Below are 27,894 nucleotides of genomic sequence, written 5' to 3' on the forward strand. Positions count from 1 at the left end.
TCGATAAATAAATCAATTATTTCTCTCAGTTGTTATCTGTATCGTTATTTTCTTCAGACTTGTACAAGTTTTTTAATGTATCGGTTGCTTCATCCTCCTTATCCTGATCGTGTGAAGCCTTCGTGATTGCACTTATCTCATTCTTGAGGGCACTAGAAAGCATCTTTTTCTTTTTTTCGAACATTGCACCATGTTTTGATTCTATATTGACAATCTCACTAAAGTCGACGTGATGATCAAAAACGAAAGCGCTATCTCCAGATTTTTTTCCATTTTCCAACAGAGACAAAGCTTCTGCATAAGGAGGTGCGATGGGTGTTTGTACTGGTTCATGATATACGTAATTTTTTCCTTCATACTGCAAATATATTTAAACAATGATAAAACCAAAGAGTAATGAAATAGAGTATAAAAATAGAGTATAAAAAACAAAATAAATATAATAATGCTATACTCACATTCAATGGATAGCATGTGTCTGAATCAGGCTGACTTAGATCCCCACAAACGACAAATGGGACAATAATCTTATTAACATCTGTCAATTTTTCAAAGTTGCATGGTTCATGTGTTAGCAAAGGATTCAGCATGTGTGGCTTATAACCTTTTGGTGGCGAATAGTCCTTACAGACTACAAATGCTTCAATACTTGAGTTACGAGAACTGCTAGGTTTTGTGCAATAAACATAAGGAAAAAATATCCTTAAATTGAGCAATCAAAAATGACATATCTTTAGCACAAAAGATTTTCGCCACAAATGTCCCACCAGGTCTTAAGATGTGTGTAGTTATGTTCAGAGCAGCTAATAATAGCTGTGATTGGATGAATATATCCATATCGTGCAGACCAGTCACTGCAGATAAAATAAAAAACTTTCTAACCTGTATCTTTTTTTAGGTTTTATAAAATATAATTTAAAAAAGTAAAAAGTAACATGTAAGATATATACCATCAGGTGCTCCATCACACATTACCAAGTCTGCTTGAGTATTATCAAAATGTGCAATAATTTGTTCTGCCGTCTTGGTGTTGGTAATATCACCTTGCAATTGAATAACTCCTTCCAAGAGTGCCATTGCTTGCAAGTCAACTGCCACAATTTTTGGAGGAGATGCATCACCTCCAAAATTTTCTAAAGCTCTCTTATAGTTTTCACTACCAAAAAAAAGAATATATAATTATTTTTAATTACAAAAAATGTAATTTTATATTGCAGAATATTTTTATATTACAGAATTATATCTCTTTTCTGAAATTTTACTTACTTTAGCTTACGAGCTAAGACCTGACTCCAGCTTCCAGGTGCAGCACATAAATCCACTGCTTTGGACACTCCTGAAAGAAAATAGAAATATTTTCTTATATTAATGTTATGTTAATTCTATAGTAATGGAAATTTTACTTTATGATAAAATATAATTAAAACAGGTTTTTTGCTGTACACACACCGTCAAAAATGTGACATTCAGTATCGATTTGAAGTAATTTGAAAGCACTTCGAGCTCGCCATCCTTCCTCCTTCGCTTTTCTGTAATATATATCGCGTTTATCCTTTGAGGTTTTTCCCATTGTGATAAAATTTTTATAGAAAGCAAAACTTCTACTATACAATTGTGACAATCTGACAATTGATTATTATGGATTTTTTTATTGTGTATTTACAACTGTACCATCAACTATGTGACTATTATACGTCGCAGATTTATAGGTTATGTTCCATAAATTACGTACGTTACATACACTATAGCATTTCAATACTGCAATATATACCGGAACATAGCCTATTTTTACAAGTTATGCGCACGTGCTTAGCATTATTTGACAATTAAAATTAATTCTCAGAATTTGCGGAAATTCTGAGATTCGCAAGTTTTACAAAATTTTTGTTTTTTACTTATTAAGTTTTCTAATTTTGATTTATATATATTTAAATATTAAAAGAATTTTCCTATATTTTAAAATAATTATTTTAAAAAATTATTTAATTAAAGGTACGCTTTTAATTGGCACGTTTTTAACCATTTTTTTCAACCATTTTTAAATTTTATATATTAAAAACTATACTTTACGTAGAATTTCTTAATACTGATAATCAGAGAGTTCCTTTTCTGATGTTGTATAGAAGAAGTTATCTACAGATTTTTATAAATATGTCTTCCAATCAGTCTATTTTGCATTTTGTAGTGCACTCGAGAAGTTTCTCTGTAAAAAAGAAGAAATGGGATGAACGATTTTTGGCGAAAAGAGAATGTTTTAAGTGATCTGGTATTTTAAGTATAAGAGTGTCTTCCGCAGGGTACACCGAGTCGGTTTACTTCTTATTTTGTGTATGGCACTTAAAAGTTTCATTGTGCAAAAGTAAAAATAGAACAAATTATTTTTAAAAATCGCTCCAGGAACGTCCTAACTTCCAGCTGCATTTAATTATATTTTATATGTTACTCTTTAACTCAAATTTCGATTTTCTCAACCTGTTATATCCAGATCTTACAATTTGGATTAATTAATGTACGAAGAACAGTATAAAATGGATAGTTTAGCAAAACATTGTCGTTTTATATCATTGAATATGAAAAATAGATAAGTAAGGATGCTTAACTATATTAAACATTAAGTTTAATATTACTTTTTAATATACATATTTAATAATTTATTTTTTTATTACTTAAATAATTATGTAATAGAATAAAACAATATCTCAGTTATTACATAACAGAATTATATAAACAGCACCACAAACTTTTATTTTTAATTTTACAATTCAAGAAATAGCCGTATTTTATTAACATTTTATAAAATCAGTCTTATGTAATCATACAATTATATCTAATTCTCCGAAGATATCTATCTAAAATCAAGATCTATATCAACCTATATATTTTATGATAACAAAAACATTTGCTCTTGAATTTTATAGAATTATGAAAAATCAAGCAGAAGTAGATGCCTTTTTGTACCAGAAATGAATCAATACAATGAAGAGATGACGTCGCCGCGATAAATTGTTCTTGAACCGGGTGGGGTCTTGCTCGTCGAGTCGCATCTACAGCGAGTCGCATCTACAGCGAGGCTCAGTATGAAAGCAGGCATAATGAGATACAAAACGGAATAGGAGTAGAAAATAAGTTCTTAAAGAAAAATTTCAAGGCCTGGTGCTTACGCACATGCTTATGTTTAACAATGTTTATTGAACAATAAATTTGGTGTGCAAAAATGTGAAAACTTTTAAAATGTACAAACAATGAAGATGTTGCTACGTTACATACGTCTTCACAGTCTGGTGTTCGTCATTATTTTCGCGCTCTCGCAAGGTAATTAACACAATTTACGTGTGCGGTGACGTACCTGCTCACGCACGATATATCCATTTGTGTATGAAATATTTACTGAAACGTAACGTAATCACGTGGTCGCCACTAATTGAAATTTACATTTATTAGTGTCATAGTTGGATTTTAATCAATACATATACATAAAACATTCAGTGAATATCGATTCGTTCATTTGAATAATGTTCTGTTTATTTCTTGTAGAAAAACGACAATTAATATTCAATCCACATTTATTTACAGACATATGAGAATATTAAACGGGCCATTATACATTTTTCTTATTTTAAAAATTAATTAAAATAGTTAAACAAATTAATTATTTGGAAAATAATTATATTTTTAGTAATATAACATGATATTTGAAGCATATCTACCCATTGACGCGTATTTTTCAGAATTTATTATGTGTGAACGATATATCAATCATCAAATTTTATAATTAGCGTCATATGATTTTAATACATACTTAGTCATAATTTTATTAGATCCTTAATAATGTAATGAGTAACTATAATTAAGGTAATTACTTGTCTAAATATATCCGTAATGATTATAATGTACGAGGAAGCAATATACATCACACCACATGCGGACATCTAAAAAATATTTACATTGTATAAAAAAGAGGTTGATAATATTGAATGCATTTGAAACGATTCACGTCTAGTTGCATTAGTTATTTTATTGGTGTGGTAAGTATTCTGTTTGATGTGACACATGTGCAGAATAATTCAACAGTAAGAATGCGTGTTAATAAAAATCACATATTTATGTTGCAATCGTTTAATTTTTTCTCTACATTATAGATTGATAAATTTTACATTCTGAAACATCTTAAATATATTTAAATATTTTCTAAGAAGAAATTTATTTTCATGGTTTAATAAAAAATTCCTATTTATATGAAATATTACGCTGCGTAATAAAAATTTTGAAAAATTAATTACTACTAAATGTACATATACATATTTTAATTTAAAGATTAAACGTCACACGTCATCAATCATCAAGATCAATTATCAATAAATTGATATTTATCAATATATGACTTGTATAAGCGCGCCTAAATTTGTCATAAATAACTTTGTTTACTTTTCAGGTGTTATTATACAGGGTTTTTTGTAAATGTTCGTGCTAACGCTCGTGTGCGGGTACAGCGCGGTAAACTGAACAGAAAAGGATTGACGAATGATAGCGCGTTGATAGCGCGGTCTAACCGTGGGCTGTACGATTTGGATAGGTCAGCGGCGCATTGCACGACAACAAGAAATACAACAACGCGTGGCGAGAGGAGTAACACGAGCAGCGAACAGGCAGAAATTACGCGTGAGACTGGATCTCCGTATCTCTGTTATTTTTCGTTGCAATGCAACACGCCGCTGATTCACTTAGATCGTACGGTCTCACGGTCTAACCGCGCTATCATTCGTCAATCTCTTTTAATACGTTCCGTGTCCCGTGTACCACCGATGGCCCACGCTGAACTTCCCATTTAGGCCGTGTTTAATGTTTTATATAAACAGATACATTATCATAAAACATTTCACAACTTATTTTTTCTGTTCTACACTATTTGGATAATATAATATATCAATCTTAAATTTATTATAATATATATGTTTTGAGCTCAAATAAATGAGCCATTGGTGGTCACGCAAAAACGGCTGAGGACGCGACATATTAATTAATATGTTAATTATTATTTTAAAATTGTGCAAAACGAGATTAAGGATTTTTCCGTTCAGTTTACCGCGCTCTGCCCGAGCGTTGACACGAATATTATCAAACATCCTGTATAGTTATTGTACAGGGAACACTTTTTAGATTCTGCAAATCAAGCAATCTTTAAAATCACTACAATTCGGCAAAAGTTTATTGCAGACAAAAAATTGAAAAAGCATTTTAAAGTTTGAAGTTTGCACTTTCACGTACTTTGATTTTTCGAAAATTTTTTATCTTTACACTTCTAAGCTTAAAAAATATATTGTTTTGTTTTTAAAATAAAGTACGTTGAACACTTTGTAGCTTGATAAAAAAAATTTCTTCAAAGTTTATGGAAAATGTCAAGTTACATGACTTTAAAATCAACCTTACATTCTGTCAAAAATAGCGTTTACCATCAACAGTAGCATTAACGTAAAAAATATACAGTTAACTTCAAAGTCGTGTAATTTGATCAACAAAAAATTGTAGCAAAATTTAAAAAAAATTATGTGTTGTAGATTAAAGTATTATAGTTTTTGATACTTGTCATAAATTTTGCAAAAAAATATTTATTGAACTGCAGAGTGTTGAATGTACATAATTTTAATAACAAAACAATATATTCTCTTTTAGAGCTTAAAAATAAAAATAAAAAGTTTTCAAAAAACGGTCTAAAATACGTGAAAAAATTTCAAGCCTTAAAATGTATTTCAACGTTTTGTCCACGATGATTTTTCGCCGAGTTTCAGTGATTTAAAAATTGTTCAACTTTAAGTACTGGAAAAATGTTTCCTATTTCTTTGTGGAGTAATGTATTTGAAAAACTCTGTTCATGTTGTGATGTTTTCTAGAGCTTCTACAATAAGCGTATTGGTTGTTAATTCCGGTACATTATCAAGAGAGGAAAAAAGACTTCCTTCCTAACCGCAGTCCCAGTTACGGAGAAACAGACTGACCGCACATGCGTCCTATTCTACAACAGAATATAATGAAGAAATCCAGATAAAGCTAATCATCCGCAGGATACTGTGGCTAACACAATAACGTTTTTTTGTCTTTTTTTTTTAAATTGTTAATCATATTCCTGCTTTCTACACAAGCATTTGATAATAGTTGCGTCACATTTTGACAGAAATGCATTTTTTAACTATATTATTGTATTATAACATTCTTATTATATTGTGGGATGAATTGGAGTTAACACAATAACTGCATACCAATGAGTTAAAAGAATATTTGTTACACACAAAGATTAAAAATAAAGAATATTATCGTTCAAATAATAAGAAAAATTATATTGTTTTAGCAATTTAAATCGCTTATATACATTGTTTTTGAATTACATAAATAAATGATTTTGTTTTTCAGTGTCGGAAGGTACTAAACCAATTATTTCGCCAAATCAAGACACTTTTATAGACGAAGGAAAACCCTTAGAAATTACATGTAATGGCTCCACACCAATCAAGTTTATTTCTCCATATGGTTCTGAAAAGGTAGTATGTACGATAAAGTTTATTAAGATAAATCTTTATGTTGCCTATATATGATACCTGGATATTTATATTTATAATGTGTAATCGTAACATGTGAGAATTACAATGATAAACTCTATATATCTTTTGATTTTTATAAATTCCAGTAGTGTGACATATGGTTCTATAATAACAAGAAAACATCTAACAGAAAAAAAGCTATGAGAACCAACCAAAAAAAATCTTTTGCACCCTTTTTGCGGATGCAAAACAGATACTCTTTACACCCAGTGAGAAATACAGATCGAAAAAACGTTTATTAGATGATTCTTAGACATTTATAGACGTCTAATATATGTCTATTCGATTTGTCATTTCTCATTGGATAAATATCATCTTATAAGCTACGTTTAGATATTAAAATATAAACTTTATATATATATTATTTCAATATTTTGTTTTATAGACATTTACTTGTGTGTTTTTATAAACAACACTACAACTAAAAAGATTAAAAATCGTAATATACTAATTTTAATATACAAATACATTTTATGAACTAAATGTTTACATTATATCTCGAAAGGTTAATACTTCAACTCCAAATGGCTTTTATGTATATACCTTTCAACGGCAAAATGCTGTTTTCAACAATACCGGCTGGTATGGTTGCACGAATTACAACGTCAGCATTACTTTAAATTCTTATAATGATCCCAAAGTAAACTGGATATATGTGTATGTAAAATGTAAGATCAAATCGCATTATTCATTTATATATAATGTGTCTACGTCTTGTTCATTACACATAAATTTTGATAATAAATTAATTTGTTACAGCTAATACACATTTTTTTGTGGAAACGGACAACGATATTACTCTGACCACAGTTGTAGGCAATGACATCACTATACCATGCAGACCTACATCACCAGAATTACAACCAATCTTGTACAATGTAAGTATTAACAATGAACAAACAAAACATAACTTTTAAAAAATTTAATTACATTATATTTATTATTACGCAACTTGTATCTGGATTTAATTTGACAATCTTAATCAAATAACTTTCAATATTTAGAAATAATTTCGCTGCTTTATTTGTTCACATTTGTAGGATATATGATTTCAACATGCCAATTTCTGCTACAAAATTGTACAAGATTATTTTTTTTTCTTTTTCTTAATAGTGTTAAATCTTAGTATTATTTTAAGTATACAATTATTTCAAATAATTTTTACACAAAATACAAAAAACAGTTTTATTTATTTAATTTCTACAGACTAGGATTATAACATTAGAATTTGTTACACAATTTATATCTTGCCCGTACGCGACACATGTTCAACAAAATTAAGAGAAAGATAGCTGTTTTAATCAACACACAAAAAATAAACACTCTGTATATTCAAATTAGTTTAAACCTTACTTGACCTTGGTAATCAACAAATTAAATTATGGTCATGACAAAGCTCTCTATTTATTTCGTGAGGCCTTACCATTTGCACACTCGTACTGTCCGCATCAGAGAGAGACAGAGAGGAGGAATAGACCAACGCGAAATACCGGAGGCTCCGAAAAGCTCATTATTGCCACCTGTTACTTGTTACATGTATTCATGTTTCTAGTCGCGCATTTCTAATCAATATAAACTTTATTTGATAAACTCCAACGAAATACAGAGACAAATAAAACTAATAACTTGCACATAAATTATATTTCTCAACAGATTAAATTGAGTTTCTAAATAAAAGAGTTTTTATATTGAAGAAGTTTTTAATATGTTATTGCTGCAAATTCTTTAATCGCAACAATTTTATCAGACTAACATTTATAATATAATGTTTTTAAAATTTTACGCATTTAATGTATAGGACGACGACATGATAAAAAAGCCATATAATCCGAAAACTGGTTTTACAATGCAGAACCTAACAGTGAAAGATAGTGGCTGGTACAAATGTTTGATAGAAAAAGATAATAAATCGCAAGACATTCATTACATATTGTCTGTGAATCGTAAGTATGACCAACGTAAGATTATTAATTTAATCATACATATATAAACGTTGAAAGACAACATAACATCTTGATCGCAATTACATTAAAATAATGAAATGTATTTGATAAGAATACGAATTATATTTATAGGAAAAGAAATCTTACCTGTTCCAAAAATCAACGACGAAAGTTTACATCACATTACTCGCGGAGAAAATCTCTATGTAAATTGCACAGTTGTAGTAGACACGTCTATGCGGTACGAGTTTAATTGGATCACACCGCAAGAGGTAGACAAATTTGTTTTAGTTTTACATAACGAAAAAGAAATAGTTATTAAAACCGTTTTATTCAAGTTTTATCAACCGTTTACCATGTTTTTGTAAAAAAAAGAGTACTTAAAATGCGCAAAAAAAAACATTTAAAAAAAGTTTCAAAATGTTTTTTTTAATTAAAATTTGTTAATTTTTTTCGGAGTTACAACGCTTTAAAAATTGTTTCTTTTTTCTGAGCAATTTTTCTTGATTTCCCTTAATTGTTGTTTTAAATGTTTTTATTAATTTATCATTTGCATGTATTGTTTTTTTTTTGTTTACAGGATAGCAATAGAACAAGCACTAAACAGTTTAGAGAAAATTATGATAAAAATATTCTACTTACGTGTCAATTAACGATACTTAATGTAACGGACGAGGATGCGGCAGGAGAATACGAATGCTTCATTAAGTCAACGTATGACACAAAAAGAACAACGAGAAAGATCACAATATACGGTTAGTTTATTATCAACGTACAAAAAATATATATATTTGTAAAAAAAATTAAATTTTTTATTCAAATAATTGTATGCATGTTGTTGACAACAAAGTTGTTTAATTTGGAATTCTAAATCTAGTCCTAAATCTGTAAATTGTATAAGTGTATGTACATGTAACATTATTATTAATATATGCACATATAGTTTTTATATGTATACATATAGTACATACTATGTATAATTTTAGATCCTCAAATAAAGTATATAAATCTTACACTTCAAGATACTAATAGACATTACGAAAGAAATAAAGGCAGTGACGTACAATGGGTTGTTTATATCGATGCGTACCCAACAGCTTATCTACAATGGTAAATTTTTGCAAAATATTCAAAATTTTTAATTTGATAATTAAAATGTATTTATTATATATTTCTTTATATTTGCAAGTATATGTTAAAATATATATATTCAATACAAGCACGTTTATTTGCGAGAAATTACATGTCCCATACTTTGCTTTTTTATTTTTTTTTAAACAATATATACTATGTTTTAATATCTTGTTATTTTTAACAAATTTTTTTATTATATATATATATATAGGTTTAACACGAAAGGCAAGGAAATTACAAAGGATTCAAAATATTCCGTGGATACAACTTCTCTTCGTACTGTTTTGAAGATAAGCTCATTAGACATAACGGACACGGGAATTTATATGCTTAAAGCTAAAAATGCACATACAATTGAAAAGTTAAATTTCACGCTGCATGTCATGGGTATTCGAATCATTCTTTAATACTTAATAAAACTGAAGTAACTGCAGTGTATTGTGTAACTATATTGATTCTAGCTGAACCGTATCCCGCACTGGAACGTACCGCATCTTACTATACACCTAACACTAATGCGGAATTTCATTGCAAAGTGCTATCATTTCCGCCCCCAAATATAACGTGGAGTTTTTGGAAATGTCCTAATTATCCATCATTTGAAAATTCAACAATTGTGCAACTGACAGTAAGTACAATCTTTTGTTGACTTAATTTTTATTAGGTAAATATTTATATGATACTTTATATAACCAAAAAAATTCTTTCAATTTTATAGGATGTAACGCCAAGTGTAACTTCCAATATCGAATTTATTTCGAGAATAAAAATGCTTATCGAGATGTCGGGAAGAATAACATGTAAAGCCTGCAATGACCGTGGTTGTGACAATTCAACTGCCTCAATTCTTGTTTCCGGTAAGAATATATTATCCGTTATTATCTACATTGGTTGAAACTATGATACTCGAATAAAAAATCTGAACATACTGTATGTTTAAACTGTTTAAATAATTTGAAACAAAAATAGCTTTAGCTTTAAGCTTCGAGTTTGGAAAATATTCATAGTTTCATCAATTCAACGTAAGCAATAATTGATCAATAATGTCAATTTATAATGCTTCAATATTGGAAATGTTTAGACAGAAAATTGAAGCAAAAATAGTGTAAATATAAAATAAACAGTTTTTTTTGGTTTTATTTAACTTTATGCAGATTCGATACTATTATTATTGATGTTTTTATAGTATATTTTAATTTCTTAAGTACATTCTTATATTCCCTTCTTATTTTTCCGTTATTATTTATGTTTAAATACAAACTACATTAACAAGATATAATTTTTAGAAATCTTTTCATTTGATTTAAAATGCCTTTAAATGTATTAATATGTCAATAACACAACAATTTTTTTATTTTTTAAATATTATAGATGGAGTAGGTGCTTTCGGTATTATCAAACCAAAAGAGCCGATGACAGCAGGTGATAATATAGAATTAACATGTGCTGCTTCCATTTATAATTATACACATGATCTTACATGGACAAACCAGACTCAAGCGCCATTTGTAAAAACAGGTAATTGTTTAAAACAAAGAAATAATAAAAAAAAGGGATTTAAAAGTTGAGCGCAATAACATTGTAACATATAAAACACATAATATAAAATATTATATTTAATATTACTTTTAATTATATATTATAATATTTTGTTTTATATGCATTCTATGTTTACGCTCAGAATTGTTCAATATAAAATTTAAGTTTTTATCTTTACTTTTATTTCTTAGTTGTTAATATATGTCGAAAAGATATAAATATAAATATATTGTTTATAATCTTTGTAATTTCAGAAAGACTAAATATTATACAACATAAAACTTCATTCACCTATCGATCAACTATAAAAATTAATAATGTGCAAAAATCAGATGCTCAGGATTATATTTGTAATGGGAAATCCAGGGATATGATATCAAACACTTTTTCGGAAATAAAATATAAATTGGTTGTGCATGGTAATTATAACATTTCTGTACATTTAAGTAAAAAATTATTTTAAGTTTAGTTATATTTATAATAATTTAATTTTGTTAAGAAAAACTGAACATTATCAGAGTTTCTTTCAAAAACGTCAAAATGGAACAAATCTCAAATTTTTTCAATTTAGATATATTTAAAAATATTTTATAAGCCAAACCACTTGTGTCACTTGTTTATTTTAATAATAAATTAAACATTTTTAATTAAAATTTATTTATTATGTAAATTTACTGAAACGAAACGTGTATACATTTTTGATATGTTCATATCACATATAGATCCTTTACGACCATATTTTAACAAAACTAATATGAATGAAACCAAAGTGAGACATATTGATTTGATTGCGGATGGCCATAAAACAGTGAAGTTACAATGTTTTGTTGATGGGATGCCTAAACCAACAGTGACTTGGTACAAGGTGCAGTATGATATTTATATTTTATATGTGTGATTATCTTGTTTTGATGAAATACTATAAATTCTACATTTTATTTTTTCACAACTTCTAGGACAATATATTGTTAGAAGAAAATGACCAATATTATTTTATGTATAATCATCAAGAGCTTAACATAAAATATTTAAAACAAAATGATAGTGGAAAATATTCGTGTCAAGCTACTAATCGACTAGACACCATCAAAACTTTCCAGGAGATAACAATAAAAAATACAAAATGTAAGCTTCATAGAATATTTATAAAATAACATTATAAATAAAACATATGTAAAATAACGTATTATTTATGAATTATAATTATAAATAATAAGACTGAAAACAAAATCTTTGTAGGGCAGAAACTTGATATAGTATTGGCTGTTTCAATAGCTGTTTTGGGTATCGTGTTAGTAATTTTAACAATCTTTGTCACAATCAAGATTTGTCGTGAAAAGGTAAATTGTTTTTTATATTCTTTAGACAATTTATACAAACATAAATAAAATATAATTTGACATTAATGTTGTGGAAAAAAATTTGTAAACACTCAAAAAAATATTTCGCTGATGTAGTTAGATTTCTAGATATCGCAACAAGAATGTATCGCTATTTTTCGTATTTGTGAAAACATTGTTTGTCACATATAGAATTTATAGCAGTAATGTTCTAGCAATAGCTTCTGAAAAATTTAGGTACCATTGCTAAATGTTATTCATTGCATGATCTAACACGTGATTGATCTTATATAGATAGGCGCTTTAGAGAAACTTTCTTTTTAAAATTCACAAACAAAACAGATATATATTTTCTGTTATCTAAACTGATTAAGTAATTACATATGCAATATCACAACAATTGCTAATCATTTATCTGTTTTAGTTAATTTTTTACACCTAGAAAATTTTAGCTATTATTGCAAGATCATTTTTTTGAGTGAAGAATTTTATATTTTCTAATTACATAAAAATGGAATTGTTACACAGAGAATGAAGAGAGAACTAATGGAAGCAGGCCTTACGCATTTCGTAGAAGGTGCTTTGGAATGTTTGAATCCAGATCTGACAATTGACGATCAAGCGGAATTACTTCCGTACGACAAAAAGTGGGAGTTTCCACGAGAACGACTAAAACTCGGTAACGACTTATTTGCACAGTTAAAAAATGTCTATTTGTTACATTAGATACTTTAATCAATCAGATTTCAGGAAAGCAATTGGGTAGCGGTGCTTTTGGTGTAGTAATGAAGGCAGAGGCGCAAGGAATATGCGAAAATAAAAGCGTCACTATTGTCGCCGTGAAAATGGTGCGTCGAACCACAGATCCGACTTATGTTCGCGCCCTTGCGAGTGAATTGAAAATAATGGTACATCTTGGTAAGCATCTCAACGTTGTGAACCTTCTTGGTGCTTGCACAAAGAATATTTCCAAACGTAAGTATTACTATTTAATTAATAAAAATTTACACATTAATAATTAGAAATATTATTAAAATAATATATATATATTTTAAATATATCTTTTTTAAGTTTAAATAGCACTCAAAAAAATAATCTTGAAATAATAGCTAAAATTTTCTAGGTGTAAAAAAGTAACTCAAACAGATAAATGATTAGCAACTGTTGTGATATTGCATATGTAATTACTTAATCAGTTTAGATGACAGAAACAGAATATATATCTGTATTGTTTGTGAACTTTAAAAAGAAAGTTTCTCTAAAGCGCCTATCTATATAAGATCAATCACGTGTTAGATCATGCGATGAATAACATTTAGCAATGGCACCTAAATTTTTCAGAAGCTATTGCTAGAACATTACTGCTATAAATTCTGTATGTGACAAACAATGTTTTCACAGATACGAAAAATAGCGATACATTCTTGTTGCGATATCTAGAAATCTAACTACATCAGCGAAATATTTTTTTGAGTGAGAGATTAAACAAACAAAATACTAAAAAACATTAATAATAATTAAAATCTCTATGTTATAACAGGTGAATTGTTAGTGATTGTTGAGTATTGCTGTTTTGGAAATCTGCATAATTATCTTTTAAAGCATAGAACCAATTTTATTAATCAAATTGACCTCAAGACTGGAAAACTCGATCCTACAATCGGCATAGATATATTAACGAGAACTGAGAGCGTCAGCAGTAATAACAGGTTTGTCTGTCAAACATATTTTAAACATTGTTTACTACAAACTATATAATACTTGTTTTATTAATAAATATATTCTATGATGAGAAGAAACATTTTTTACTCTAAATGCTAAATTGACTTTATTTATGCACAATTTATATTTTTATAAAATGTAGTAATTAATTAATAGCAGATATTTTTGAATAAAAACTTCTTAAAAAATAATAATTACAGTAAAGTTAAGAAATATAGTATTTTATATTGACTTTTTAATTAAATGTATTTTTTTAATAAACTAAATTTTTATACTAGTATCACATAAAATCTCTTACTGACTTATTTTACGTAAAATATCAAAACCTCTAATTTGAATAATTATATCCTGTGTTTATGAATGTACTTTGTACATCGTGTTAGTGCACAAACATATACATACACACATAAAAACTAGTGCGTGCAAGGGATTTAACAATGCGATTTAACAATGTTTTTCTCTTTCCTTTTGCTCATGCAACAGGATGAAATATGCAGCATTATCCTTTTCCCGCAGTCTTAGTATAAATTCAAGCACCGATACTACAGTACAGTATTGTCCAGAAACTAACCACGATTCTGAAGATATCAGCTTCTCTCCAGACGGATACATTCTTAGTGATAATTCGTCTCAACCGGGGTGGAAATCAAATTATCGCGGTGACTACAAAGACCAAAATCTCAAACCCATTTGCACTCAAGATTTGTTGTCTTGGGCTTTCCAAGTAGCACGTGGAATGGAATATTTGAGTCAAAGAAAAGTAAGTCACCTCTTATCTTAACTATGTAAATATAGTTGCAATATTAATAAAATAAACAAATAAGGAAAGTTCAATTTTTAATATATTAAACTAATAATATGAATAACATAATTAACAAATCGTAACATCAGTGTTGTATAATTAACAATAAGGCAATAATAATTTTCTTGCCTTTTACGTCAATTTGCTATGTTCATAAAATCAAATTTATCTATGTATTTAATTTGTATTCACACTATTGCAGCTTTTCAAAACAGTTTTTGGCGCACCAAATAAACTTTTTACGTTATTATATATTTTTTTTCAGGTGTTGCACGGTGATTTAGCGGCAAGAAATATTCTGCTTGCTGAAAACAACATAGTAAAAATTTGCGATTTTGGTCTCGCAAAAAGTATGTACAAAGATGACAATTATAAGAAAAAAGGAGACGGCCCATTGCCCATCAAATGGATGGCTATTGAATCGATCAGAGATCGTATTTTTTCTACGCAATCTGATGTATGGTCTTTCGGGATTGTACTTTGGGAATTTTTTACCTTAGCTAAAACACCGTATCCCGGCATGGAAGCTGAAAAGCAGTATCAAAAGCTGGTCGAAGGTTACAGAATGGAACAACCGGAGTACGCTATTCGCGAAGTATATTGCATAATGTGTCAATGCTGGAATGCTGAACCCACATTACGTCCAAATTTCACGAATCTTGTTGAAAGCATTGGCAATTTGTTGGAAGAAAATATAAGATCGGTAAGTCATTTCTCGTTTAACTTTGCAACAGAAGCAGAATATATATCAATTGTTCAAAAAAGAATAATATAATGACATTAAAAACAGATAAATTTGTAACATTAAGAGAGAAAATATTAAAAATAGAAATATAATTAATAATTTAATCATATTAAATTTAACAATTTGATTAAAAAAATTAATATAGACACTGTTTGAAATTTCTGTAAATAGTTTGCATTGAAAAAAAATAGCACGGCATAAAGCTGTTTTCTATATCTGTTTCAGTACTACATCAGTCTAAACACACCGTACATGGACATGAACGCAATGATCCTAAAGGATGGCAAAAACGACTATTTGACAATGATGTCTGCGCCGGATCATGCAGCTCTATCGTCACCGGACCACGATTACATGAACACTCCGGAGAGTGCACCAGATTCGTCATACTTATGCATGAGTCCTAGCTGTCAGACGGATGAATCCGGAATCTTCAGCCCTAGACCACATCAGAGTCATTCGCACTTCAACTTTCCATCACTTCCGTCAGACTCCAAAGATGCTGTTGAATTGTCCCCAATGTTGAAGCGCGAGAAAGATCCCTACCTGAAGCCGATCGACGTTCAAGCACAAAGGGCGGAGTTTGCGCAACAGAGACAAACGATGAAAAACCAAATATCTGACACATCGATTGATCGAGATTCTGATTATTGTAATGCGCCGCGGAATCTTCTCTATCTGAATGATGCGAATGTCAACGAACTCGCCGGGCAAGTCAACGCGGACAAGATGGACGTAAGGAAGACAGATTATGCGCCGAACATCATCCACACGCAAAACAATTATATAAATATGCCGAAACAGAAAAGCGACTTAATAAAGGATATGCCGGATGGCTTTAGTAACCCTAGTTACGTGATGATAAATAATTGCGAAATGGAGCAGAGAGCTTAGTCTGTGTTATTATCTGCTTAGTAATCATGAATTCTCGAGACTATCGAGACTAGTTTGTCTTAATTCTTAGAGTGCGAAGCAATGCTTAACTAGCCATATCGCAATAATCAGCGCTAAACTTTTCTCGCGTCAATTTTTGTTGTAGATATACATATATTCGTTGATGGGTCGTATAGCACTCTGAGTGAATAAATAAACTTGTAAGCCATAATGACGGCTTTTGTTGAGCATATATATCAGCCCGTATCAGCACTCTAAGGATTAAAGACAGGATTATGCGATTTAGTGACTATCTATTTGTAATTTTGCATCTCACGATTTTTATTACTATTTTTTATGCTATAATTGGTAATTGTAATTGCACATTGTGCAACACTACAATATATAATTGAATACTTTGCAAAATATTTTTTATTGGTAAACAAAAGAAAATATTCTCTTATTGAATATGCATTACAGTGTGACCATGAAATGTCTACGTAATATTAAAAAAACAATTCTTTTACAAATATAAATTTAAAAAAGCGCTTAATATTAGTTTACTTATTTTCATGTAATGTATAAGTAGATCTTATCAATTTGTATTTAATACTCATATTGTTTACTTTTTGTATTCTAAGCAATATTAATAGAGAATTTTTTTATTATCCCAATCAAAAAATAAATTATCCTTAAAAATCAATCATTGATTTAAAGAATGTTTTGATAAAATGTGTAAGATTAAATGTATGATCTTTTTCTGTCTTTGTATTTTGCAATCAAAAAGCTATTACATAATAATGATTATATATTCCAATGATACATGTTATTTATTTATAATCTATTTACTAGAGCCTTGCGACGGTGTTTTTACATTCTTCTTAGGAATCGAATAGAGGGCACGTTTTAGCAACAGCCCCGTTTTCCAAAAATTACTTGCATTTTTGCAGTCCACTTTGACCGGACTTCGCCTGTGTCTACGCTGCACAATTCTTCGATGCGCGCATTCGTGTATTTTCAATATATGTACGATATATTCTCGGAAATTATTAAACTAATAATTTCACATACATATTTACACATCATAATTAATATTTTCTAGTTTTTATTTCTATATTTTTTTATTTTCTATAATTATTTCTAATTCTCTAAAGAAATTTATACAAAATTAAACTTCTATGTCATATGCGCTTGTATAATTTGTGACATAGCAAAACATTTCATTTTTGATTCTATGTAGAACAATAAGGAATCAAAGGTAGATATCTTTCGATATCAGAAAGCGAATAATAAAAGATAACGTTGTCTGCGATAAATTATATTCAAATTTGCAGGATGGATCCTGTTCGTTTAGTCGCATCTACAAAGAGGCTCACAATCAATAGATAGAAAACGCACAAGCAGTAGAAAATAGGTCGAAGAAGGGCTCCAGACTCGCCCGCATTCGCATTTGGCAATCCTTAAACGATAAATTTGGTGTACAAAAGTTTTGTGCGAGTGTTCGAGAAATAAAAATATTCCAGCATCAAATACGTCGTTGCCTTCTAGTGCTTGTTATTGCTTCCATGTTCTGGAAAAAATTATCAATCTAATGTATCTATTTATCACGCTCCACACGCTGCACGCATGCATGCACACACGCAAGCACGCACTTACTCACACAAGACATACCTACATATATCGTTTTACATCTGTAAGAGATTCTCTACTTTACTGAAGCATCACTTCATGACGAAGTCACTATTCATTCATATTTATTAATACTCATATTTATGAAGTTAAGATTTATTCAATGCGCATAATGCAAAAATGTATTCAGATAGCAAAATATATTTAAAATTTCTCCAAAAATAATTTATAATTGAAAATATTGCTCAATTATTGATCTATGTACGTTTGCAAAATAAAAAGAGACAGTTTTAGATCAATTCAAACTGAAAAATAAATTTTCTTTGTCGCAAAATTCTACATCAACCGATCTTTACATTTTTAGGCTGGAATTATTAAACCAATTGTAGCTCCATAATAAATCAACGTAGGTAATGTAAAATACGAATATTGTTATTGATATTTTGAAATTTTAGATTTTATTTTATTGGTCAATAATTAAGAATTAGTAAGGACTCTGCTGTGAAGATGATGATGATAATGATAAATTGAGAATTAGTGCAATATTTATAAATTTCTCACTAACCAGATTTAAATTTAGATTTGATCAAAAATTGAGAAAACACATTGTTCTTCGTGTAAACTTAAAATTGCTAAAACTTTTTAAATTGGAAAATCTAGTTTATACTATCGTATATCCTAATCGTTTTCTACTATAAGTATTCTGACTGATAATACAGACACATTATCAAAATAAAAAAAAAGAATTTTCTTTTAAGCAGCAATCACATGTGCGCAAAACCAAACTAATTGTACATATATTTTTTTTATGAAAAAAATAACAAAAAAAAAATCAGATAAATGCCATTATTCGCAGAACACTGTAGCTAATGCAACAATGTTTCTTTTGAAACTGTCAACTTTATTTTTGCTTTTTGCGTAACTATTCGAGAATAGTTATGTTGTTTTAACAGAAATACATTTTTCATTATATTCTCAATAAGCAAAAAAATGTATGAAATAATTCTGTAACAAAAAATTTTTTAATCGTAAACTTACATTTACGATTTACGTTCGATCAGGGAGAAGTTCATCATACGTGAAATGTTTAACAATGTTGTTAGCCATTGAAATAATTGTTTCAGAAAGTGCTTTTTCTATCGGCGGTTTTATGGTTGCAAGAACCTCTTGCTTATTACTGCCTATAAAATTCGCAATAATTTCTTGCATCTGGTCTGATTCATTGTTTTCAAATTTAAAATTAAAATTTTTTGGGATGAGATTTATAGTCAATTTTGATACATATATGTGTTTTTTGTCATTTTTCTTTACTATTTTTATTTCTCCGTCTGCATCCGCATCTACATATTCTGCAAAAAGGAACAGTCTTATAATATCGGTAAAATAAAATCGGATTTTGAAAGTATGAATTTGTTTTATACTTTAGTTTTTGTTATTCTGGTGGAAAATTGATCGTTTACGTACCTGCTGAAAGAGAAAGGTATCCCGTGGTAGTAATAGGCACCAGCACACGTATGTCAAAATCGTATGTGGCGTTCACAAATATATCCTTAAATAATATTTGTATATCAAAATATTTTTTGTCGAGATCTATATGAAAATCGTTTATAACAAAATTGCAAAGGTTTAATATTTGCATATCCTTGAGATATAATTTAATATTGTCTGTTTCGGAAATGATTAGTTTGGAGACATGAAATAATCGTAATGGTGTTACATTCATTTCCGGGATCCCTTCGCATATTTTACTTCTCAAGTAATCAATACTGTTCACAACGCATTTATCGATATTCGGATCTTTGCGTCCGCATACGTGTATATACGAAGCTGTAAACATTTGAAATAATCAATTAGAAACAAAAAATTTAAATCATTTTTTTCTAATTTTATTTCTAATTTTATAAAAATTCAAACAAATATGCAATATTTTCATAATGTAAATGATAATATTGATTTATATTTATAATACCGTACTAACAAAGCTATAAAATATCAAATGTTATAAAAATCTTATTACGACATAACTTTTACACACACAATAAAAATATAATATATTTAATATATTATTTTGTGTCAGCGTGTAGTGGATAATCAATAATAGATAACAAAAGATTTTTTAATGCCGTCCTTAAATTTTTTGTTATTGATTTGTTAGAACATATATTTGCGAAGTGAGAAACTATACAATTGCATTTTTTGCATTTACACCAAACTAACAATAAGTTTGGTGCATAATAACGTATTTTATAATTATGCATTAATTTTACATGAATTCTTTGTGAGATGTCTTCTGTAATATGATACACGTTCTATCGTAAAATATGAATAAAAAAATGAGAAATGTTGATCAAAGTCTACATTTCATTAAGTACGCGAAAATCATTACTGGATCTTCTTTTCTTCATACATGAGTTTTACACACATATTCCTTATTTTATTATTATGACACGTATTTATGATACATATGTTAATCATGAACTCCATTTTCTGATTTCATAAACTTTTGGAATATAATTTTCTTAATTAGCTCAAAGCTAAGTGCCCAAAAAATTCGAAAATGATATTGAAAAAAATGGTATTCCAAAGAAAAATAAAATATTTATTTTATTTTATAAATTTAATTTTATAAAATATTATTTTATTTTATTTTACGGAAAGAAGATTTGTAATATTATTTTTATAAGAAAAAAGTTGCAGCTCAATAATCGAAATGTACGTATTTTGCAAATTCATAAATCGGTGCAGAATATTTAATTGTGAAACAATTAATTTTACACTTTAAATATAATTTTTTTTTTTTTTAATCGAGAAAATGGAAAATGGTATTTTTGTAAAGATGTTTTCATTTAATAATCAACATGCACATATTTTAGGAAATTTTCAAAATTTACGTTTTTATATAATACATTGTCACTTCTTTTAATACATCTTTCTTGAGTTGTATCAGTTAAGAAGTTACATAAAAATTAACAGAGTTTAAAAATCGAAACTATATACCGATTTGAGACCTGAGAAATAGCTTTTTATTCTGCCAATTTAATATATGTACTTATTTTTAAGCGTCAATACTAACTCAGAAAAGATATTAAATTTTTCAGTGTGATATATTTATATGAATTAAATTTTTATTAATATGTTTTTTTTAAATTACAATCAGATGTGCAAACTTTTGTTATGGTATGTACATTATGATAGTAACGAGTATGTGTCAACTACTCACGTATTGCCGCTGTAACATATGTTATAACAAATGTAAAAACCAAAATTTTAACCAACATTGTCGACACTAAAAAGATGTTTGTAAAACGTATACAAAGGATTGAAAGAAAAGCGATCGATGAATTGATCGATGAAGACTGATTCAAATAATGAACCCAAGCTTATATATATGCACTTGTCTTGTTAATGTATACATAAATTTTTTTTCTCATATCCATTTAATCACTTGATAAAATTTGTTTACGCAATGAATTTTTTTATGATATTTATGAGATTATTTTTTATTTTATGAAATTTTATGCTAACTTATTCGTGTAAATGCGTAATTAAGGCAAACTCAGAAGAATTAAGTGCCAACAAATTATTTTACAAAAAATCAATAAACATTGTATTATATTTAAAAATCTCCAAGCAAAATATTGAATTATTAACTTAAGTGGTTTTTTCCCATTATAATCAATCTTAAGAGGATCGCGAATGCCTGATGAACTCGGACGCGGTAGCGCCATCATCTCGATAGAACTAAACATGACATTGATATTATCGGCGTCCATGTATATGTATTACATACGTTTATTACATAAGAATAAAAATGAGGATAATATGTAACATCTGCTGAATTAGCTATATGTATAGTATTAAATATACATTTCTCAAATAAAATATTTTATCATATTTAATTTATATCTATTAAACCTTGTATAAGTCTCATATGTATATCATACAACCATACAATAGAATTTCAATTGAGAAAAAGAGTGCGATGCATGTGTAGTGGATTACTAAAAAGATTTACAAAAGGAAATATGTATTTCTTAAAAATTGCCAGTTTACATTAGATCGTCTCTGGCATTATTTATTAAAAATCAACTCACAATAGATTGCCTCTGACAGTATTTATTACAAATTGTCAGCCCACAGATAAATTACCTTTGGCAATATTTATTCTAATTTGCCAGCACACGTTAAATCGCCTCTGGCTACATTTATTAAAAATTGTCAGCTCTCACGTTTGATCGCCTCGGATTTTTCTTTTTCTAAATTGCTTATGATAGATCGCTTCTGGCAATATTACAAATTGTCAGCTCACAGATAAATCTCTTCAGACAATATTTATTATAAATTGTCAGCTAACATTAAATCGCCTGTGATTATATTAAAATTTGCCAACTCACGGTAGATTGTCTCTGGCTTTTCTTATTATAGTTGACACTCAGAGAGAGAGACTCATTTGTCAAACGATATACATATTATAAATCTTCAAGTCGTTATTAATTCTGTCACTTTATATGCATTTTTTTATTGTTCATTGTTAATCCAATATGACAACAATTGCTGAATTGAGGTCGACGTTCAATTACGTATGGATGAATAGATCCAAGAATCATGCATTCTGTTGTTGAAAGACTTTAGAACAATTGTTAATCCGAGCACGGCCAATTAATAGAAATTCACATACCACTGTCATTCTACGAGTGCGTTTTCAATTTGTATTCGTAATTTTTACACTGTAGATGGCCAAAATCGATGACCGAAACGTTTGATGATTATATTTTTAAGATTTAATGGAAAATAAATAATTGAGCAATGAAATCCAGCTACGGTTTTATTTGCTTTGCATTGTTTATCAGTTCATAATATTATTAATAGAAAACGTTATATGAACGCAATTCCTTCTTTCTTCTCTTCTGAAGAATTTGATAGTTTTGACTTGTGCCACTTTTCTTGCGGATGTGCGATATGTGCAGTAGTGAATAAAAATTAATTTAAATGTCTAAAAATTAAAATCGATGGAATAGCAGAAGGATCTCAAACCAAAGAAAATTATAGTTCTTAAGGGGATGCTGGAGTTACCGGCCGGACATTATATTTTTTCGAACAAGAATATCTTTTTATTGGTTGCATAGAATTGTAAATCCTTTTGCAGGAGTAAAGTGTACACAAAAACGGAATTCGGGCTGCTCGACTTTATTTGGAAAAAAAAGAATTAATAACAAAATTTGTTTCTATTGTCACGTCCCGGCGCGGTGGCGGTAACACGTAGTGTTCGCACCTTTACGCGAGACTCAATCGGTAAGATTCACGAACCAATGAAAAAGTAAAAGATCAGAAAAAGAACGTGAAACACAAATGTTGTGTTTAATATAAAAATCGTAACCAAAATCCCTTTCTAATGGATAGCGAAATTGAATGAGAGATCGTAAGGGAAGCAGTATAGCATTGATATTTTGTTGCTCCTTACGCGAACAACGTGTATGACCAATAATTAGGACCGTATTCTAATGAATAATAAATTTAAATAATAAATCGTAAAGGAAAACAGTATCGCATTGATATTTTGTTGCTCCTTACGCGAACAACGTGTACGACCAATAATTAGGACCGTATTCTAATGAATAATAAATTCAAATAATAAATCTTAAGGAAAGCAGTATCGCATCGATATTTTGTTGCGACTCCGCAAAACAACGTGTATAGTAATAATTAGGACCGTATTTTAATGAATAGTTAATTTAAATAGAGGCGAATAATGAATCCGAGTAAGACCACAAGAAAATGAATATGATAATAATGCAGCAACGTAATAAGAAATAGTAGTCAACCATTGTGACTGACGTGTAATTATTTAAGTTTTATTATCATGCATTTGAAATGAAAGAATCGCTTAATACCATTAAAATGCATCAAGTATATGTTGACCGAAAATTTAAGAGAGTAACATTGGGTTTCGCTGATCATAAAAACTTTCTCCGTTTTCAGCGAGATTTTGCATATAATTAAGGTACCTGTCTTCACATTCATGACACTCGGAAATCGGTTGAATCAACGCGAGGTAGCGATGGCAAATAATGCAATGTAATCTTGGGCGGCGACGCCCGACGGATGCGTAATGCCTATCATTTAAAACTACGAATAAACTTTTATATTCAATCGGTTCGCTAGCGATGCATTCTTTGCAAAGACGCTCTTTTGCCGTAGGATTCACGAAGCTGGTTTCACGAACGCAACTAGCTAAGGAGTACCTATAAAGATATTCCAATCGAGGCGACCGACAAGCGTAACGTTTCCCCACACACATATCAATTATTTAAAATTCGATTAATCAGACGGTTGATTTAATAAGCTGGTTATAACTAACGTACGTATTCCCGGACCTCCGCCAAGTAGAACGCTGGTAGGATCGGGAAGATTAACAACACTTCGTCCTTCTCGAGTTAATTGATTTGTTAGCCTTATAAAATGATTGAGACACGCGAGACAGTGACGCACTGGAAAAGGTTGAGATACGTTCTGGCCACAAACACGACACTTTGCTAATGGAACTATAGAACCGATATTCAAATGATGTCCGAGGACGTGTTCGAAATCATTTCGCGTTGGTTCTGATAAATCGTGATAGCAATTGAGGCACAATATCGTGCCAGTATTTCTATTCAAGCACGCGTTATCCAAGATACAGTACACGAAACGACAATTACAATTTGAGTCTGGGCGCGAAGATGTTACTTCGGTATCTGGCATTTTCTCTTGCTCAGATTTTAACTTTAAACCTTCCCATGCAAATAAATTTGGAACGGACTCACCGGTGTCGACTTGTATGGTACCTGAAGCCAGTGATAACTCAATCTAATTGTAAGGCGCCCGATCGGTTCCAGGATCGATCTTCCAATAGCAGGCTGATAATCGTATGGAGATAAATCTTCAGATGCGTCATTGTTGCTGGTTATCTTGCGGTCGAGGAATCACTGCACTAGAGTTATTTCGCGACACGTCTTTACCTTTTATTATTCGTTGGAATTTAAGGATCGCACGCTAAATTGGAATAATGTTTAAGGATTTGAAATTAAAGATAAAATTCTCAAAGCAACCAAATAAATGTAATTATAAATGAAAATAAGAGTACATTGGTTTATAAATGAAATTACACTCAAATGAACTTATAAGATAAGAATTCTTACAAACATATTAGCACTTATGTTCTAGAGATGGAACGCGCAGTTTGCGAATTAAGTAATTGAACATATAAAATTGATAAACCGAACTTAAATTAACCGTACTGAACTAGGACGAAACTAGTACTAGAATTAGACCGAGACTGAGTCAGAATTGAAATTGCGAATGCGAAAACTAACGATTTGACCGAAACTGACTCTCTGACTGAGTATTGACGGCTTACTGAAAAATTGAATACTGACTCGGCGGCATCGCAGGGCCCGTATTTATACTCCTCTGGATCTTCAGAGACAAAGGTTTGTCCTATGCAATAGGACCGCACATGGATGTAATCTCGCTTTAGAATATCGAATGTTCGAGGCATGGTTTATATAAAACTGCAGGCGATACTCGAACCTAAGTTTTGAGAGTGGTATGGTTAACATAAAACCGTAGGTGATATCCGGACCTAAGTTTTGAGAGCGACGACAGATAATTTACAGTCGTACGCTTTGAAACGCAACAAGGGGTTTACGTTACGCGAAAGGTTTCGTGTTGCGCCTTTCTGGCGACATGTGTCGAGCGCTATTGATACAGCGAGCGATAATTCCAAGAGGCGATAAACTAGAAAGTTTAAAACAAAAATTTACGAGTGGAAATCTACTTGCTAAAATATGGGGACGTTACACTATTCATTAAGGGGATGCTGGAGTTACCGGCCGGACATTATATTTTTTCGAACAAGAATATCTTTTTATTGGTTGCATAGAATTGTAAATCCTTTTGCAGGAGTAAAGTGTACACAAAAACGGAATTCGGGCTGCTCGACTTTATTTGGAAAAAAAAGAATTAATAACAAAATTTGTTTCTATTCATTAATTTCTATTCTGCTCTTAGGATAACATATTGTATAGAGCTATCTATTTTCGTTTTTTATAAAAGTTTAACAGTTTTAAGACGCTGAATAAGAGCAGCCCGAATTGCGGACTGCAGAATAGAATGTTATGGAACCATTAAAATTGGGCTGAAAAGTCTAATGTAAAAAATATTCTTGTCCGACTATTTTTACATACGTGTGCGTCCAATATCGGTATAACAGATGAAAAAATAACAGAAGATTAGTTCCAGGATAATATCAGAGAGGCGCTATACAATAATATGCGAATATATACACGCACCACACATACGCATACATAATACATTCATACTTAGATTATGACTTATGCCGATAATATCACTCTCATTTTTAGTTCCATCGAAATGATGGCGCTTTCGCGTCGGAGTTCGTCAGGCACTCCAGCATCCTCTTAAGAGGATGCTGGAGTTCTGTTTTACCACATGAATGCTGTATTTTTCCTGACTTTTTTCTAACAAATACAGCTTTTTTCTGCCTGCATAGAATTAAAAATCCTTTTGCAGAATTAAAGAGCACACAAAAAGGGAATTCGCGTTGGTCGAAAAAATTCGGAAAAATAAAGTTATTTATAACATTAATTTTTATTGACATACTCTTAGGATAACATGTCTTTTAGAGCTATCAATTTTAGCTTTTTATAAAAGTTTAACGATTTTAATACACCGAATAAGAGCAGCGCGAATTGCGCACTGCATAATAAAATGTTATGGAACCATTAAAATTGGGCTGAAAAGTCTAATGTAAAAAATATTCTTGTCCGACTATTTTTACATACGTGTGCGTCCAATATCGGTATAACAGATGAAAAATAACAGAAGATTAGTTCCAGGATAATATCAGAGAGGCGCTATACAATAATATGCGAATATATACACGCACCACACATACGCATACACAATACATTCATACTTAGATTATGACTTATGCCGATAATATCACTCTAATTTTTAGTTCCATCGAAATGATGGCGCTTTCGCGTCGGAGTTCGTCAGGCACTCCAGCATCCTCTTAAGAGGATCGGCATAAATCATAATCTAAGTATAAATGTATTGTGTATGCGTATGTGTGGTGCGTGTATATATTCGCATATTATTGTATAGCGTTTCTCTGATATTATCTTGGAACTAATCTTCTGTTATTTTTTCATCTGTTATACCGATATTGGACGCACACGTATGTAAAAATAGTCGGACAAGAATATTTTTTACATTAGACTTTTCAGCCCAATTTTAATGGTTCTATAACATTCTATTCTGCAGTCCGCAATTCGGGCTGCTCTTATTCAGCGTCTTAAAACTGTTAAACTTTTATAAAAAACGAAAATAGATAGCTCTATACAATATGTTATCCTAAGAGCAGAATAGAAATTAATGATTAGAAACAAATTTTGTTATTAATTCTTTTTTTTCCAAATAAAGTCGAGCAGCCCGAATTCCGTTTTTGTGTACACTTTACTCCTGCAAAAGGATTTACAATTCTATGCAACCAATAAAAAGATATTCTTGT

The 27,894-nt window shown here is 29.9% G+C and overlaps 2 protein-coding genes and 1 pseudogene across 6 annotated transcripts; 1 reads left to right on the forward strand and 2 right to left on the reverse strand.

The window, feature by feature from the left end:
- Positions 1 to 16: 16 nt before the first annotated feature.
- LOC136997144 (putative tRNA (cytidine(32)/guanosine(34)-2'-O)-methyltransferase) lies at positions 17 to 1,770 on the reverse strand (annotated as a pseudogene).
- Positions 1,771 to 2,125: 355 nt separating this feature from the next.
- LOC105667549 (vascular endothelial growth factor receptor 1-like) lies at positions 2,126 to 17,755 on the forward strand. Of its 4 annotated transcripts, XM_067347543.1 has the most exons (23): positions 2,127 to 3,312; positions 5,889 to 6,149; positions 6,406 to 6,536; positions 7,099 to 7,261; positions 7,353 to 7,471; positions 8,392 to 8,536; positions 8,669 to 8,808; positions 9,117 to 9,291; positions 9,523 to 9,646; positions 9,882 to 10,057; positions 10,132 to 10,298; positions 10,389 to 10,527; positions 11,042 to 11,188; positions 11,464 to 11,628; positions 11,932 to 12,074; positions 12,166 to 12,334; positions 12,449 to 12,549; positions 13,078 to 13,228; positions 13,300 to 13,524; positions 14,090 to 14,258; positions 14,755 to 15,031; positions 15,339 to 15,776; positions 16,044 to 17,755. In XM_067347543.1, coding segments are annotated over exons 2-23 (4,134 nt in total). In that variant the 5' UTR covers positions 2,127 to 3,312; positions 5,889 to 6,148; the 3' UTR covers positions 16,713 to 17,755. The 4 variants fall into 4 exon arrangements, with proteins under 4 accessions (XP_067203643.1, XP_067203644.1, XP_067203641.1 ...); XM_067347542.1 differs by lacking the exon at positions 5,889 to 6,149 and having other exon boundaries at positions 2,126 to 3,312; positions 14,788 to 15,031; XM_067347540.1 differs by lacking the exon at positions 5,889 to 6,149.
- Positions 17,440 to 21,699, reverse strand: LOC105667550 (uncharacterized). 2 transcript variants are annotated; one of them, XM_012359389.2, is made up of 4 exons: positions 21,541 to 21,699; positions 19,785 to 20,147; positions 19,359 to 19,669; positions 17,440 to 18,261 (listed from the first exon to the last, which is right to left on the reverse strand). In XM_012359389.2, exons 1-3 carry the CDS (start codon positions 21,596 to 21,598, stop codon positions 19,368 to 19,370), a joined length of 723 nt encoding a protein of 240 aa, XP_012214812.1. In that variant the 5' UTR covers positions 21,599 to 21,699; the 3' UTR covers positions 17,440 to 18,261; positions 19,359 to 19,367. The 2 variants fall into 2 exon arrangements, with proteins under 2 accessions (XP_012214812.1, XP_067203656.1); XM_067347555.1 differs by having other exon boundaries at positions 18,186 to 18,431.
- Between the last annotated feature and the right edge of the window lie 6,195 nt (positions 21,700 to 27,894).

This window comes from Linepithema humile, chromosome 1, assembly GCF_040581485.1.
Source record: "Linepithema humile isolate Giens D197 chromosome 1, Lhum_UNIL_v1.0, whole genome shotgun sequence".
Taxonomy (NCBI): Eukaryota; Metazoa; Arthropoda; class Insecta; order Hymenoptera; family Formicidae; genus Linepithema; species Linepithema humile.